We start from the raw sequence: 16,833 nt of genomic DNA, 5'->3' as shown, positions 1-16,833 counted from the left end.
TCACGGCGCCAAATGTTCCAAGCAACTTTTGAGCGTCAACATAACGGCGCATTTGGAAAGCAAATAGCACTGGTAAGACGCATCAAATTGGTTAAAAGTTCAGGTAATTTTTAGACAACAATGTTGGATTAAGTATCATGTGTATTGATTTAGGAATTATGTTGATTATATTTATGGACCAAATGCGATGGTACTGAAAACGTGTCCAGGACGCTAAGGGCTTCTAAAGATCAGAGGAGAGACCGACCACAGCATCCCAACATCAGCGGACTTTGTCCCAACGTGGAGAAACCATGCAGAAGATGCGCAGGCAGGTTCAGCTACTGTGTGTTGTCCTCCTGGTGACCATCCAGGTGTCAGTCAAGAGCTTCCCCACCAACAGTCAAAAAAGCGCAGTCCCCAACGGCACTTCGACCACGGAGGTAATAGCATGCTTACTTTATCAATAACGAGGGGTTTATGTCATTTGTTAATTTTATTAACAAAAAACAAAACAAATCTAAACTTTCATCAATTGTTTTATGATTGGGAAATGGGAAATGTGCTGAAACTTCACAGCGTAACATTTATGAATTGATGCGTAATGTCACATTCACACCTTGACTGCGTGTAACACATTGTAGTCTGAAATGACGTTATTGTTTAGGGATTGGCAGCATACATCATAAGGTAAATCGGGTACATCTTACTTCTGAGAGCCCAATAGGTCAGAGACCGTGAACAACGATGGAGTCGTCCAAAGTGGCTACATTGCGCAATCACTTTGATGAAGTGAAAACTGACCGGGGTCGGGAGCTGGAAAGGGCACTAGACACTAAATCATGTGAAACGTTTGTCTTCTCTTTACGTGTGTAGTCAAGCAATTGAAACACATAAAATAATGTACTGCAGAATGAATGATCTCAGGCAGTTCTGGGGCTGACAGGGACAGTAGCAGAGATCGTAACTTTGGCCGATAAGGAGATTGTCCAGTTAGGATGACACTCTGTGAGGGAGGAACTCATACCCCATCAGACCTCCGTAGACTTTCTCCAGTTTATACAGTGATGGGCTGTATTCTAATCTGTATGAAGATGAAGGCATTGCACTTCACATAGACCTGTATTTGATTACGATGGTATTACTGTGCTATACAGTTATGACTCAGTTACTAGTCATCATGTCTCTTCCAGGGTTCAGGGAGCATGTCAGAAGTAAAGGGTCAGAGGTCAGAGGGTTAAGCAAGTGTAGCCTTCGGCTAGTACACTTAATGATGATTTACAGAACTGAGGAGGGGTCCTCGTACTCTCTCTCTCATTCTCTCTATCTATCAGTGGCGGTCTTTGATGTTTAAGATCTATCCGTCTGTCCTATCTTTCTATCAACAGTATCTATCTACAGTATCTATCTATCTATCTATCTATCTATCTATCTATCTATCTATCTATCTATCTATCTATCTATCTATCTATCTATCTATCTATCTATCTATCTATCTATCTATCTATCTATCTATCTATCTATCTATCTATCTATCTATCTATCTATCTATCTATCTATCTATCTATCTATCTATCTATCTATCTATCTATCTATCTATCTATCTATCTATCTATCTATCTATCTATCCAGAGAACATTGTTTAGAGTTTTATCTTGTTTCCTCTCCTCTCTTCCTCTTATTCCTCATCAATGTAACACATAAATGACCTGGTAACGATCTGCTGTATGGAGCTGAGCTGAACTGCAGTGTATGTTGGTTGTTTGAAGTTAGAGATCTACCTCTTGTCTTTCTACCTCTCGATTTATGGGCTGTTTCTAGAACACAGAAACCCTATATCCTTCCCTCTAGAGATCCCTCACTCTCTATCTCTCCCTCTCCCAGCCCGGCATTTGTGGGGGGGGGGGCACTTCGCTTGGAGGTTGAAAAGTAGCACAGCGACAGTTGAGTGATGAAAGCTACAATGTCACAGGGCATCATCTCTCCCTATCCTGATCTCTCTTTTTTCTCTCTCTCACTCCCTCTCTCTATCTTATTCTCTCCCCCTCTCTCTCTCTCTTCCTCCTCCATCTTATTCTCTTTCTCCCCCCTCTCTCTCTCTCTCTCTCTTATTATTTTTATCCCGTCTCTCTCCCCCTCTTATCTTATTATTTTTATCCCGTCTCTCTCTCTCCATCTTATTCTCTTTCCCCCTCTCTCTCTCTCTCCCTCTCCCCATCTCCATCTTCTTCTCTTTCTCCTCTTCTCTCTCTCTCCCTCCCTCCATCTTATTCTCTTTCTCTCTCTCCTCCCTCCATCTTATTCTCTCTCTCTCTCTCTCTCCTCCATCTTATTCTCTTTCTCCCTTCTCTCTCTCTCTCCCCATCCCTCCATCTTATTCTCTTTCTCCCTTCTCTCTCTCCCTCCCTCCATCTTATTCTCTTTCTCCCTTCTCTCTCTCTCCCTCCCTCCATCTTATTCTCTTTCTCCCTTCTCTCTCTCCCTCCATCTTATTCTCTCTCTCTCTCTCTCTCTCTCTCTCCATCTTATTCTCTTTCTCCCCCTCTCTCTCTATCTTATTCTCTTTCTCCCCCCCCTCTCTCTATCTTATTTTCTCCCCCTCTCTTATTTTCCACCCCTCTCCCTCTCTCTCCCTCCCTCTATTGCCCCCTCTCTCTCTCTCCGTAGAGTCCTGGAGTATGTGTTTTCATTGAAGCGAGTGGTTGGGTCACATAGGTTAGAGTGAGCCGGCGAGGCTGAACATTTGAGGGACGCCTGTTTTACACACAAACAACCACTTACTAATCCAAACTCTGAACTGGAATGTATGCAGCGATATTGGATATGACTCTGTGTGTGTGTGTGTGTGTGTGTGTGTGTGTGTGTGTGTGTGTGTGTGTGTGTGTGTGTGTGTGTGTGTGATGTGTGGTGTGTGTGTGTGTGTGTGTGTGTGATGTGTGTGTGTGTGATATGTGTGTATGTGTGATGTGTGTGTGATGTGTTTTGTGTGATGTGTGTGTGATGTGTGTGTGATGTGTGTGTGCGTGTGTGCGTGTGTGTGATGTGTGTGATGTGTGTGTGATGTGAGTGTCATGTGTGTGTGTGCATGATGTGTGTGTGAAGACAGAGAGCAGCAGGGATGGAGTAAAGGCTCTGGTAAATTGTTAAACCACATCATTCTGGAAGATCGTCCGGACCCCCCCCTCCCCTCCTCAGAGCGGAGCTAAAGCCGATGCCGCCACTTCACGGAGGGTGATAAATTCTTCGCCACGTTCAGAAGTTCATGTTGCTCTTCTATATGGTAGCGGGGGATGACTGTGTGGTCTGGAAATCTCTCAAATGTCCGGCGCCCTAATTGAGGTTCATCTGAAACTGTATACCATCATGTAGGTATGAAAGTATAGCCTGCTGGAGACACACACTGCGAGCTCAGCTCAAAGTTTCAATGAGGAAGAAACATAAGCTAATGTTTCAGTGTAACATTAGCACGCACACACTGACACACACACACACAGACACGCACGTGCACTCACACAGTGCATACACACACAGAGACATCTGAAATAATTCATTGGAAGCATAACACTGAACAAAAATATAAACGCAACATGTAAAGTGTTGGTCCCATGTTTCATGAGCTGAAATAAAAGATCACTGAAATGTTCCATATGCACAAAAAAAGCTTATTTCTCTCAACACTTGGTGCACAAATTTTGTTTACATCCTTGTTAGTGAGCATTTCTCCTTTGCCAAGATAATTTGACAGGCGTGGCATATCTAGTAGCTGATAAAACAGCATGCTCGTTACACAGGTGCACCTTGTGCTGGGGACCATAAAAGACTCTAAAAAGTGAAGTTTAGTCACACGACACAATGCCACAGATGTCTCAAGTTTTGAGGGAGCGTGCAATTCGCATGCTGACTGCATGAATGTCCACCAGAGCTGTTGCCAGATAATGTAATGTTCATTTCTCTACCATAAACTGCCTCCAATGTCATTTTAGAGAATTTGGCAGTACGTCCAACCGGCCTCACAACCGCAGACCACGTGTATGGCGTTGTGTGGGTGAGCGGTTTCCTGACGTCAGGGAACCGCTCACGCTTTGGGCGGTGTGGTTATGAAATGGGCAGGCATAAGCTACGGACAATTGACACAATTGTATTTTATCGATGGCAATTTGAATACACAGTGATACCGTGACTTGAACCTGAGGCCCGTTGTTGTGCCAATCATCCACCGCCATCACCTCATGTTTCAGCATGATAATGCACTCCGCATGTCGCAAGGATCTGTACACAATTCCTGGAAGCTGAAAATGTCCCAGTTCTCCCATGGCCTACATACCCACCAGACATGTCACCCATTGAGCATGTTTGGGATGCTCTGGATGGACATGTACAACAGCGTGTTCCAGTTCCCATCAATATCCAGCAACTTCACACAACCATTGAAGAGGAGTGGGACAACATTCCACAGGCCACAATTAACAGCCCGATCAACTCTATGCGAAAGAGATGTGTTGTGCTGCATGAGGCAAATGGTGGTCACACCAGATACTGACTGGTTTTCTGATCCACATCCCTACCTTTTCTGAAGGTATATTTGACCAACAGATGCATATCTGTATCCCCAGTCATGTGAAAACCATAAATTAGTTCCTAATGAATTTATTTCAAATTACTGATTTCCTTGAACTATAACTCAGTAAAATATTTGAAATTGTTGCATGTTGCGTTTATATTTTTGTTGTTGCTCTTTTACCTAATAGGGCTATCTTCTGTATACCACCCTTACCTTGTCACAACACAACTGATTGGCTCAAATACATTAAGAAGGAAAGAAATTCCACAAATGAACTTTTAAGAAGACACACATGTTAATTGAAATGGATTGCAGGTTAATGAAGCTGGTTGAGAGAATGCCAAGAGTGTGCAAAGCTGTCATCAAGGCAAAGGTTGGCTAATCAAATCAAATCAAATTTATTTATATAGCCCTTCGTACATCAGCTGATATCTCAAAGTGCTGTACAGAAAACCAGCCTAAAACCCCAAACAGAAAGTAATGCAGGTGTAGAAGCACGGTGGCTAGGAAAATCTCCCTAGAAAGGCCAAAACCTAGGAAGAAACCTAGAGAGGAACCAGGCTATGTGGGGTGGCCAGTCCTCTTCTGGCCTTGCCGGGTGGAGATTATAACAGAACATGGCCAAGATGTTCAAATGTTCATAAATGACCAGCATTGTCAAATAATAATAATCACAGGCAGAACAGTTGAAACTGGAGCAGCAGCACGGCTAGGTGGACTGGGGACAGCAAGGAGTCATCATGTCAGGTAGTCCTGAGGCATGGTCCTAGGGCTCAGGTCCTCCGAGAAAGAAAGAGAGAAAGAGAGAATTACAGAGAGCATACTTAAATTCACACAGGACACCGGATAGGACAGGAGAAGTACTCCAGATATAACAAACTGACCCTAGCCCCCCGACACATAAACTACTGCAGCATAAATACTGGAGGCTGAGACAGGAGGGGTCAGGAGACACTGTGGCTCCATCCGATGACACGCCCGGACAGGGCCAAACAGGAAGGATATAACCCTACCCACTTTGCCAAAGCACAGCCTCCACACCACTAGAGGGATATCTTCAACCACCAACTTACCATCCTGAGACAAGGCCGAGTGTAGCCCACAAAGATCTCCGCCACGGCACAACCCAAGGGGGGGGCGCCAACCCAGACAGGAAGATCACATCAGTGACTCAACCCACTCAAGTGACGCACCCCTCCTAGGGACGGTATGAAAGAGCCCTAGTAAGCCAGCGACTCAGCCCCTGTAATAGGGTTAGAGGCAGAGAATCCCAGTGGAAAGAGAGGAACCGGCCAGGCAGAGACAGCAAGGGCAGTTCGTTGCTCCAGAGCCTTTCCGTTCACCTTCACACTCCTGGGCCAGACTACACTCAATCATATGACCCACTGAAGAGATGAGTATTCAGTAAAGACTTAAAGGTTGAGACCGAGTTTGCATCTCTCACATGGGTAGGCAGACCATTCCATAAAAATGGAGCTCTATAGGAGAAAGCCCTGCCTCCAGCTGTTTGCTTAGAAATTCTAGGGACAATTAGGAGGCCTGCGTCTTGTGACCGTAGCGTACGTGTAGGTATGTACGGCAGGACCAAATCAGAGAGATAGGTAGGAGCAAGCCCATGTAATGTAGGTTAGCAGTAAAACCTTGAAATCAGCCCTTGCCTTCACAGGAAGCCAGTGTAGGGAGGCTAGCACTGGAGTAATATGATCACATTTTTTGGTTCTAGTCAGGATTCTAGCAGACGTATTTAGCACTAACTGAAGTTTATTTAGTGCTACTCAAATATATTTGGATTTTTTTTTTACACTTTTTTGGTTACTACATGATTCCATATGTGTTATTTCATAGTTTTGATGTCTTCACTATTAAGCTACAATGTAGAATTTATTTATTTTTTTTAATAAGAAAAACCCTTGAATGAGTAGGTGTATCCAAACTTTTGACTGGTACTGTATTTATTTTTTATTAGTCATTCATACATTATGGCGCTGAACCAGTTTCTACGTGACCTGTCATTATGGTCACCAGAGAAAGAGTAAAGAGGCTAGAGGGCCAAGAGGCTAGAGGGCGTAAGTCATTTTAGACTACAGTAATGTACAGTAATGTAGTGCTAATCAAGGGTTATGGAAGGAGCATCTCTGCACTTCTCTCCTCTCCTCACCTCGCCCTTTCTCTTCTCTTTTTTGGTCTTGTCTTCTCCAGCCCTTTACCCCTCTACCTGTATCTGGATGGAAGTTGTTAACGGTCCAATATAGCCAGGGTTCTTTTTCTCTCTCATTTTTGGGTAACAATTAAGTACCTTAATGTGATTGTTTTCAATTAAAATGGTTAGAAATAAACAAAAATAGCTTCTTAATTAAGCAAAGAGCAATTTCTCAAGCAAGGATTTTGCTAGGACTGTCTGGGAGTGGTCTGAGTGGGGAGGGGACAACTGAGAACTAGCTGTTATTGGAAGATAGACCAATAATATAAGAGAGTTCCAAATCTATTAACTAGTTTACTGGTGATGTCACCAGGCAGGCCAAAACTCCATCCCACCAAAACAGGCTGACATTTTCAGGCGTTCTTTTCAAACAGCTCTTACCCTAAAAGGTCATTATCATCATTTTCACAATTTCACCGTATTATTCAAACTTCATATTGTGGAAATATACAGTATATAAAATACAGGAAATCATGTTTTTGACTACACTGGGCCTTTAAGACTAGAATAACTTTGCTTTTATTATACAGTGTGCCTGGTGAATCCAGACTTACTCATGAATAGTTATTCTTCCTGGCACAGAACCTTTAGTTCTTGGTCTCCAACTCTGTCTTTGACTCATTGAAAGGCAGGCTCATCTGTTATGAGTACTGGGATAGTTGTGCTTTAACACCCAGCCTCTGCTAAAGTAAAGCCCCAACCTAATCCTTCTCTGCTACAGACCTCTGGTTTTAGGTCATGTTGAAATCTATCTGAGGGCTGTAGGCTGGAGATGGAATGTACAGTATGTATGGGTGGTATGGGTCGGATGGGGGAGAGGACATCTGTTTTGCGTGTGTTAGAGACACAGCCAGAGACGTGAGTCAAGACAGGATACACATGATCACATGATCAGGGGAGAGAAGGCTTTGATCAGAGGCAGAGCAGCCCCCCCCCATTACCTCCCCCCTCCTTATGACCCACTCCTTTTACCCTCCTCCTCCTCTCCCTGTCCCCCTCCCCAACTCTACCATCTTCTTTCTTCCATCTCCCCTCCTTCTCCTCTTCCTCCTCCTCCTCTTCCTTTAGCCCCTGTCCCCCTCCCCAACTCTACCATCTTCTTTCTCCAATAACTCTTAACCTCCACTCACCTTATTCTCTCCCCCCTCCCAGAACCTCTCAACTCTTGCCCCACCTGGCCCTACCTGTCTTCCTGTATTTCTCTCACTGCGAACCCAGCAGCATTGACAATGTAATATATATCCATTGGAACAGTACAATGTGATGTCTCACGATACAGACAGACAGTGATGGGTTAAACAGACAGACTACTAAAGTGAACCAGATGATGGAGATCTGTGTGTCTGTTTGATTCTCTACCTGCTTGTACCACCCGAGCCTCCCTTCAGGTCTAAACAGACCTCCTCCATCCCTACAGATGGTATTACTGCTAACGCCAACCAGATGTGATGTAGACCGACTGACATAAGGATAGACGGACTTACAGACTGACTGACTGACCGACTGACTGACAGAAGGATAGACGGACTGACTGAATAACTGACTGACAGAAGGATAGATGGACTGACTGACTGACTGATGGAGAGACAGAATGACTGAATGACTAACGGACTGACTGAATGACTGAATGACTAACGGACTGACTGAATGACTGACTGACTGACTGACGGACTGACTGACTGACTGACTGATGGAGAGTGACTGACTGACTGACAGAAGGACAGACGGACTGACTGACAGAAGGACAGACGGACTGACTGACTGACGGACTGACTGACTGGAGAGACGGACTGAATGAATGACTGGCTGACTAGCGTACTGACTAGCGTACTGACTAACTGCCTGACTGACTGATGGAGAGACGGAATGACTGGCTGACTAGCGTACTGACTGACTGCCTGACTGACTAACGGACCTACTGACTGACTGATGGAGAGACAGACTGACTGACTGACTAAATGACTGACTTACTAAATGACTGACTAATGGACTGACTGACTGACTAACTGACTGACTGACTGAATAACGGACTGACTGACTGACTGACTGACTGACTGACTGACTGACTGAATGACTGACGGACTGACTCTTCTCTGTAAAGAGCAAACCTAGACTTGTGTTGTTTGTATTTCATCCTGTTAAGTGTTGTGTTTTGCTTCATTGTCCTCATTTGTCTCAGATCAGAGAGAGAGGGAGGGAGGGAGGGAGAGAGAGGGTGGGGGGGAGGGAGAGAGAGAGAGGGTGGGAGGGAGAGAGGGGTGGGAGGGAGGGAGAGAGAGGGTGGGAGGGAGAGAGAGGGTGGGAGGGGGAGGGAGGGGAGGGAGGGAGAGAGGGGTGGGGGGAGGGAGAGAGAGAGAGGGAGGGTGGGGGGAGGGAGAGAGAGAGAGAGGGGTGGGAGGGAGGGAGAGAGAGAGGAGAGAGGGTGGGAGGGAGGGAGGGAGGGAGAGAGGGTGGGAGGGAGAGAAAGAGAGAGGGGTGGGAGGGAGGGAGAGAGAGACAGAGGGGGGGGGGGAGGGAGGGAGAGAGAGAGGGTGGGGGGAGGGGGGTGGGGGAGAGAGAGAGGGGGGGAGGGAGGGAGAGAGAGAGGGTGGGAGGGAGGGAGAGGAGAGAGGGTGGGAGAGAGAGGGTGGGAGGGAGGGAGGAGGGTGGGAGGGAGGGAGGGAGGGAGGGAGAGAGAGAGGGTGGGGGGAGGGAGGGAGAGAGGGAGAGAGAGAGGGTGGGAGGGAGGGAGAGAGAGGGGTGGGAGGGAGGGAGAGAGAGAGAGAGGGTGGGAGGGGAGAGAGAGAGAGGGAGAGAGAGGGAGAGAGAGGGAGGGAGGGAGGGAGAGAGAGAGAGAGAGGTGGGAGGGAGGGAGAGAGAGAGAGAGAGGGGTGGGAGGGAGGGAGAGAGAGAGGGGGGGGGGAGGGAGGGAGAGACAGAGGGGGGTTGTACAGACTGTTTTAATAGTTGCTTTGACCTCCAGATGACAGACAAAGAAAGAAAACAGAACATAACAGTATGCCAGTGGAAGAGAGGACAGTAGCAGGAGACACTATGAGCTGAACATAACAGTATGCCAGTGGAAGAGAGGACAGTAGCAGGAGACACTATGAGCTGAACATAACAGTATGCCAGTGGAAGAGAGGACAGTAGCAGGAGACACTATGAGTTGACCATAACAGTATGCCAGTGGAAGAGAGGACAGTAGCAGGAGACACTATGAGTTGACCATAACAGTATGTCAGTGGAAGGGAGGACAGTAGCAGGAGACACTATGAGTTGACCATAACAGTATGTCAGTGGAAGGGAGGACAGTAGCAGGAGACACTATGAGCTGAACATACAGTGGGGAGAACAAGTATTTGATACACTGCCGATTTTGCAGATTTTCCTACTTACAAAGCATGTAGAGGTCTGTCATTTTTTTATCATAGGTACACTTCAACTGTGGGAGATGGAATCTAAAACAAAAATCCAGAAAATCACATTGTATGATTTTTAAGTAATTAATTTGCAAGTATTTGATACATCAGAAAAGCAGAACTTAATATTTGGTAAAAAATTACAGACCTCTACATGCTTTATAAGTAGGAAAACCTGCAAAATCGGCAGTGTATCAAATACTTGTTCTCCCCACTGTAACAGTAGGCTAGTGGAAGAGAGGACAGCAGCAGATGACCCAACTGTGGTTTATGACTACTATGATTTTCCATTATAGCCAATTCAATTGCAGTAATTCCGTTACTGATTTTTCGGAAATTATTTTTACCAATCTGTTACCAATGAATCCTTGAATTATTCATGAACAGAGTAGATTTCAGTAGAAACACTATAACTCATTAGTAGGTTTACCGTTTACCGGTTTCTTCTGTGAACATTCATTATCCTCTCTCATCACGAGGGAGAGAAATTAGAAAATATCTTTACATTTTAAACATCTTTAAAATATGTGGGTTTTTGGTAATATACAGGGTTATTCTCTCTGAACATTTCACAACATTTTGTGAAAAGAAAATAACTTTTTTTGTGGCCAATTATTATTTTTTTTTAAATATTTGGGGGGTTGTTCGTTGAGGTGGGTTACAGCCAGGTACAATATGTTAATTGATACAATTTCATATTCTATATATTTTAAATGAATTATTCCTACATTGTCCCTGTGGGCTGGCACTTTTAAAGAAGACAATAAGAAGAGACAGCAAAATAAAACATAACAAAAGTATTGATAATTTTTATCCGATTTTTTAAAGTTTAAGTAATAATAAATTCAGGAAAATCAGGAAAAAGTTTTACGTTCGCTGAAAGATGGATTAGATCAAGGTGCAGCGTGGTAGGCGTACATCATACATTTATTAAATGAACACCAAAAAACAAGAAAGATCAACAACACGTAATGTTTTGTAGCGCTAACACAGCAACTATACAAAAACAAGATCCCACAATCTAAGGTGGGAAAAAAGGGCTGCCTAAGTATGATCCCCAATCAGAGACAACGATAAACAGCTGCCTCTGATTGGGAACCATACTAGGCCAACAAAGAAATAGAAACATAGACATGCCCAACCAAGTCACACCCTGACCTAACCAAATAAACAAGGCTCTCTGAGGTCAGGGCGTGACAAAAAGAAATGGGCCTCTACCTCCAACCTCCCATCCCATTCCTCCAGCCCCACCCAGCCAACAAAAGAGATACCTACTCTCAATGGATCAAGTCAATAAATCAATGTGAATGATGTCAGAGATCATGTCAATGGATCAAGTCAATAAATCAATGTGAATGATGTCAGAGATCATGTCAATGGACCAAATACTGGATTCTACTGTCAACCTGTATGAGGTGATGCATAAAAAAAGGTCTCTCTCTTTTTTTCCCCTACAGGCAATATCACAGGCCAGCCCGGGTGGCGATGTGGGTGAGACTCTGGAGGACCTCCAGCAGCAGAACCAGCTGCAAAGCCTGGCATCCTCCACCCAGCCCTCCAAGAGACCCCGATGCCGGAGCTGGTCCCACGTGGTTCTGCCCAAACCAGAACCAGAGGAGGAACCAGAACCGTTCATCCTGGACCTCAGGAACTTCCCTGAGTTGGCCAACGCAGACCTGGGATCTCACAGCCCTAATATACAGGTAGAACCCTAACCCACACACCCTAATATAATAACCACAACATACTGTACAGGTGGGACTCTGTAGTACCATTTCATTCTGGCAGAAAGGGAAGGTTGACTGAAAGCATAGAGTTTTCACATCAAAGATCTCAGTGTTTTTAATGGCAGCTCAGCATTACCGTAAGCCATACACACACACACACACACACACACACACACACACACACACACACACACACACACACACACACACACACACACACCCCTGCATTAAAACTAAGGGTGGCAGGTAGCCTAGCGGTTGGGAGCGTTGGGCCAATAACTGAAAGGTCACTGGTTTGAATCCCTGAGCCGAAAAACAGACAAATCTAAGGGGTGAAAGGTCAGCGTATGAACGTGCTCTCCAAGAACAGCAGCTCTCAATAATCTACCAGGATGTTTTTTTATACACAGAGGTTTTATTTAATATTTTGGGTTATTACAGAGATGGTTTATATGTGCAGGTGGATTAGAAAATAAATGAAGTTAGACTTTGGGGTAAAACCGACACAAGAGAAGCCCAGGTATCCAGAAATTGAGAGCGCCTCGTTTCTGTTTTAATAACAAGGAACATGTGTTCTTCATCCAAGTGGGATTGGGCCATCCTCTTCTAGTTTATAGGAACCAGACAAAGATATTTGGTTTTATCATTCTTTCTTTGGGAGCCAGCGGCTAATACCCTCGACTGCTTTCATGGGCTTTTCACCTTGTTATCACGTCGGCTGGAATTCATTGGTTTTGACTGTGGAGGGTCATAGCTTGACGAGCTGAGTGAACCATACCAGACTGTACTGGTGCACTATGGGGAATAGAATACAACAGTAGAATAGAATAGAATAGAACGCAGTAGATCCATGATATAAATGAGGGTGTTCAAATATCTCTGTCTTGCACACAAACATTGGCCTGATCTCTTCACCGTTAATAAATGACTAACATTCTGTACATTATAATCTCCTGATTGACAATATCCAGTAAATATTTGACTGGAGTAGCTTGGTTCATGTATGGTTTGTCTGGGGCATTAAGGGTGGAAGGGGCTATCCTTCAGATCTACAGCTATGTACGAGTCACAGCCTCTAATGGGTCGTAATGAGGCCTAATGCACTCTTATAATTACCGCTCAGACACGAGGGAGAAAACAGAGCACAGCTTCAATATGCAGAGGTCCTATACAGTACAGTACAGCTTCAATATGCAGAGGTCCTATACAGTACAGTACAGCTTCAATATACAGAAAAGGCACAAAAGTAAAACTGCAAAACATTGAGCCAAAAATGTACTTTATGTCCTGAATACAAAGAGTTATGTTTTGGGCAAATCCAACACACCACTGAGTAACTCTCTTCATATTTTCAAGCACGGTGGTTGCTGCATCAGGTTATGGATATGCTTGTCATCGGCAAGGACTGTGGATTTTTTTTAGGACTAAAATACATGGAATATAAATGAGGGTGTCTTAGAATAAAACCTGTTTCAGTCTGCTTTCCACCAGACACTGGGAGAAAAAAAAATCACCTTTCAACAGGACAATAACCTAAAACACAAGGCCAAAATCTATACTGGAGTTGCTTACCAATACAACATTGAATGTTCCCGAGTTGCCGAGTTACGGTTCTGATTTAATCAGCTTGAAAATCTATGACAAGACATGAAATTGGCTGTCTAGCGATGATCAACAAACAACTTGTCAGAACTTAAAGGATCGGTAAGAAGAAGAATCTACAAATATTGCACGATTTAAGTGTGCATGGCTCTTAGAGACTCACAGCTGTAATCGCTGCGAAAGGTGATTCTAACATGTTTTGATTCAGGGGGTTGAATACTTCTCTAATCAAGATATATTATTGTTATATTTGTAATCTTTATTTTTGTTTCTACTACTTTGACATTACAGAGAGTATTCTGTGTAGATGGCTAACAGAACATGACAATTAAATCCATTTGAATCTTTATAACACAACAAAATGTGGGAAACTCAAAGGGGTGTGAATACTTACTGAAGACACTGTATGTGTGATCAGCATTGCTTTATAGTCGTCTGGGAAAGTACTGTGTGTTCAGCGTTGCTTTATAGTCATCTGGGAAAGTACTGTGTGATCAGCGTTGCTTTATAGTCATCTGGGAAAGTACTGTGTGATCAGCGTTGCTTTATAGTCATCTGGGAAAGTACTGTGTGATCAGCGTTGCTTTATAGTCATCTGGGAAAGTACTGTGTGATCAGCGTTGCTTTATAGTCATCTGGGAAAGTACTGTGTGATCAGCGTTGCTTTATAGTCATCTGGGAAAGTACTGTGTGATCAGCGTTGCTTTATAGTCATCTGGGAAAGTACTGTGTGATCAGCGTTGCTTTATAGTCATCTGGGAAAGTACTGTGTGATCAGCATTACTTTATAGTCATCTGGGAAAGTACTGTGTGATCAGCGTTGCTTTATAGTCATCTGGGAAAGTACTGTGTGATCAGCGTTGCTTTATAGTCTCCATAGTCTTTATGGACTCCATCTTTGCATCCCAAATGACCCCCTTTACCAATATATCCCCCTCAATTTCTCTCTCTCTCTCTCTCCTCCCCCTCCCCTTCCCCCCAGGTGACCATTGAGGTGGTTGAGGACACCCAGACGGAAACAGAGATGGAGATGGAGATGGACCTGGCCAAGGAGGGGGGTGATGGGGGCCGCAACGACTGGTCCCTGTCCTCAAAGGAGTGGCTCGGCCACAAGAAGCTGTTCTTGGCTCTGTTCTGGGAGTACCCGGAACAAGCTGAGACTGAGAGTGGGCAAGGCGGCAGGGCCAGCCCGGAAGAACAGGAACAGGAGCAGCCCACAGAGGACTACAACTATGACCCCGAGGAACAGGAACCTGAGCTTAGTGGGACCAGAGGGACTGGGGTGGAGACCGGGGCGGCTGGGGCTGGGGTGGAGACCGGCGGGGCTGGGGTGGAGACCGGGGGACTGGGGCTGGGATGGAGACCGGGGGAATGGGGCCGGGGTGGAGACTGGGGGATCCCAAATGACCCCCTTTACTGGGGGACTGGGGTGGAGACCGGGAGACCGGGGGACTGGGGTGGAGACCGGGAAGACCGGGGGACTGGGGTGGAGACCGGGGGACTGGGGTGGAGACCGGAGGGACTGGGGCTGGGGTGGAGACTGGGGGACTGGGGTGGAGACCGGGGGGGGCCGGGGTGGAGACTGGGGTGGATACCGGGGGACTGGGGCTGGGACAGGGGCTGGGGTGAATACCGGGGGACTAGGACAGGGGCTGGAGTGAAGACCGGAGGTGCTGGGACAGGGGTGGGGGTGAAGACCGGAGGGACTGGGTTGAAGACCGGGGGGACTGGGACCGGGGTGGGGGTAGGGGGAGACTGGGGGAGCCACTGGAGAAACAACAAAGGATGGGACTCCAAGGAAAACTATGGTACGTTTTTTATGTTTAAATGTTTTTGTTGTAATTATCTTGAAATGGCAGATTAAGAAGGAACAATTCAGCAGTATTGAGTTACAATGCGTACCAATGTGATGTGTAGCACCAGTACCTACCTCGAAGATACCCTGCAAATAACATCCTCTTAAAGGGACACTGCCAGATTTAGCCTTGTTTTCATTCAATTTACTATAGTGTTTTACAGACTGTAGTATACTGTCATATCTACGATAGTGTTTTTGTTTTAATCCCTTTGACATAGAAGTGGAGGCTTTTTTCTTCAGGAAACCTACTGGAGAAATACAAAAAATGCACATTTTCTATAACTTGTAGGTCGGTAGGACTGGGGTCTGAACGGAGAGTTCTGATCTCCTGCTCTCTGCTATAACCTGTAGGTAGACTAGGACTGGGGTCTGAACGGAGAGTTCTGATCTCCTGCTCTCTGCTATAACCTGTAGGTAGACTAGGACTGGGGTCTGAACGGAGAGTTCTGATCTCCTGCTCTCTGCTATAACCTGTAGGTAGACTAGGACTGGGGTCTGAACGGAGAGTTCTGATCTCCTGCTCTCTGCTATAACCTGTAGGTAGACTAGGACTGGGGTCTGAACAGAGAGTTCTGATCTCCTGCTCTCTGCTATAACCTGTAGGTAGACTAGGACTGGGGTCTCAATGGAGAGTTCTGATCTCCTGCTCTCTGCTATAACCTGTAGGTAGATTAGGACTGGGGTCTGAACGGAGAGTTCTGATCTCCTGCTCTCTGCTATAACCTGTAGGTAGATTAGGACTGGGGTCTGAACAGAGAGTTCTGATCTCCTGCTCTCTGCTATAACCTGTAGGTAGATTAGGACTGGGGTCTGAACAGAGAGTTCTGATCTCCTGCTCTCTGCTATAACCTGTAGGTAGATTAGAACTGGGGTCTGGACGGAGAGTTCTGATCTCCTGCTCTCTGCTATAACCTGTAGGTAGACTAGGACTGGGGTCTGAACAGAGAGTTTCAGATCTTCTGCTCTCTGCTATAACCTGTAGGTAGACAAGGACTGGGGTCTGAACAGAGATTTCTGATCTCCTGCTCTCTGCTATAACCTGTAGGTAGACTAGGACTGGGGTCTGAACAGAGAGTTCTGATCTTCTGCTCTCTGCTATAACCTGTAGGTAGACTAGGACTGCGGTCTGAACAGAGATTTCTGATCTTCTGCTATAACCTGTAGGTAGATTAGGACTGGGGTCTGAACAGAGATTTCTGATCTCCTGCTCTCTGCTATAACCTGTAGGTAGACTAGGACTGGGGTCTGAACAGAGATTTCTGATCTTCTGCTATAACCTGTAGGTAGATTAGGACTGGGGTCTGAACAGCAACAACACAAGATATGGTCTATAGGTCAATATCATTAAAACGTCACAATAACGTGCAGAGTGTTCGATTTGTCATCTGGGGAGCAAGGAGACCCCCCCATGCCCTTTTCTCGGGATTATTCAATAAATGTTAACTATTTGGTTGTAATACTGTATCATCAACTATTGGACAGCATAGTAAAAACTACACATTTCT

The 16,833-nt window shown here is 45.3% G+C and overlaps 1 protein-coding gene across 1 annotated transcript in view; it reads left to right on the top strand.

The window, feature by feature from the left end:
* Positions 1–293: 293 nt before the first annotated feature.
* LOC112255814 (isthmin-2-like) overlaps positions 294–16,833 on the top strand; it is a 38,258-nt gene continuing 21,718 nt past the window's right edge. Inside the window, exons 1-3 of the mRNA XM_042326239.1 lie at positions 294–422; positions 11,599–11,844; positions 14,453–15,278. Coding sequence (XP_042182173.1) covers positions 294–422; positions 11,599–11,844; positions 14,453–15,278 — 1,201 coding nt within the window. The remainder of the gene's footprint in view (positions 423–11,598; positions 11,845–14,452; positions 15,279–16,833) is intronic.

The sequence above is a fragment of the Oncorhynchus tshawytscha genome, linkage group LG08, assembly GCF_018296145.1.
Source record: "Oncorhynchus tshawytscha isolate Ot180627B linkage group LG08, Otsh_v2.0, whole genome shotgun sequence".
Classification (NCBI taxonomy): domain Eukaryota; kingdom Metazoa; phylum Chordata; class Actinopteri; order Salmoniformes; family Salmonidae; genus Oncorhynchus; species Oncorhynchus tshawytscha.
Note: the sequence above shows the minus strand (reverse complement) of the source record. Positions and strands in the feature narration are given on the sequence as shown.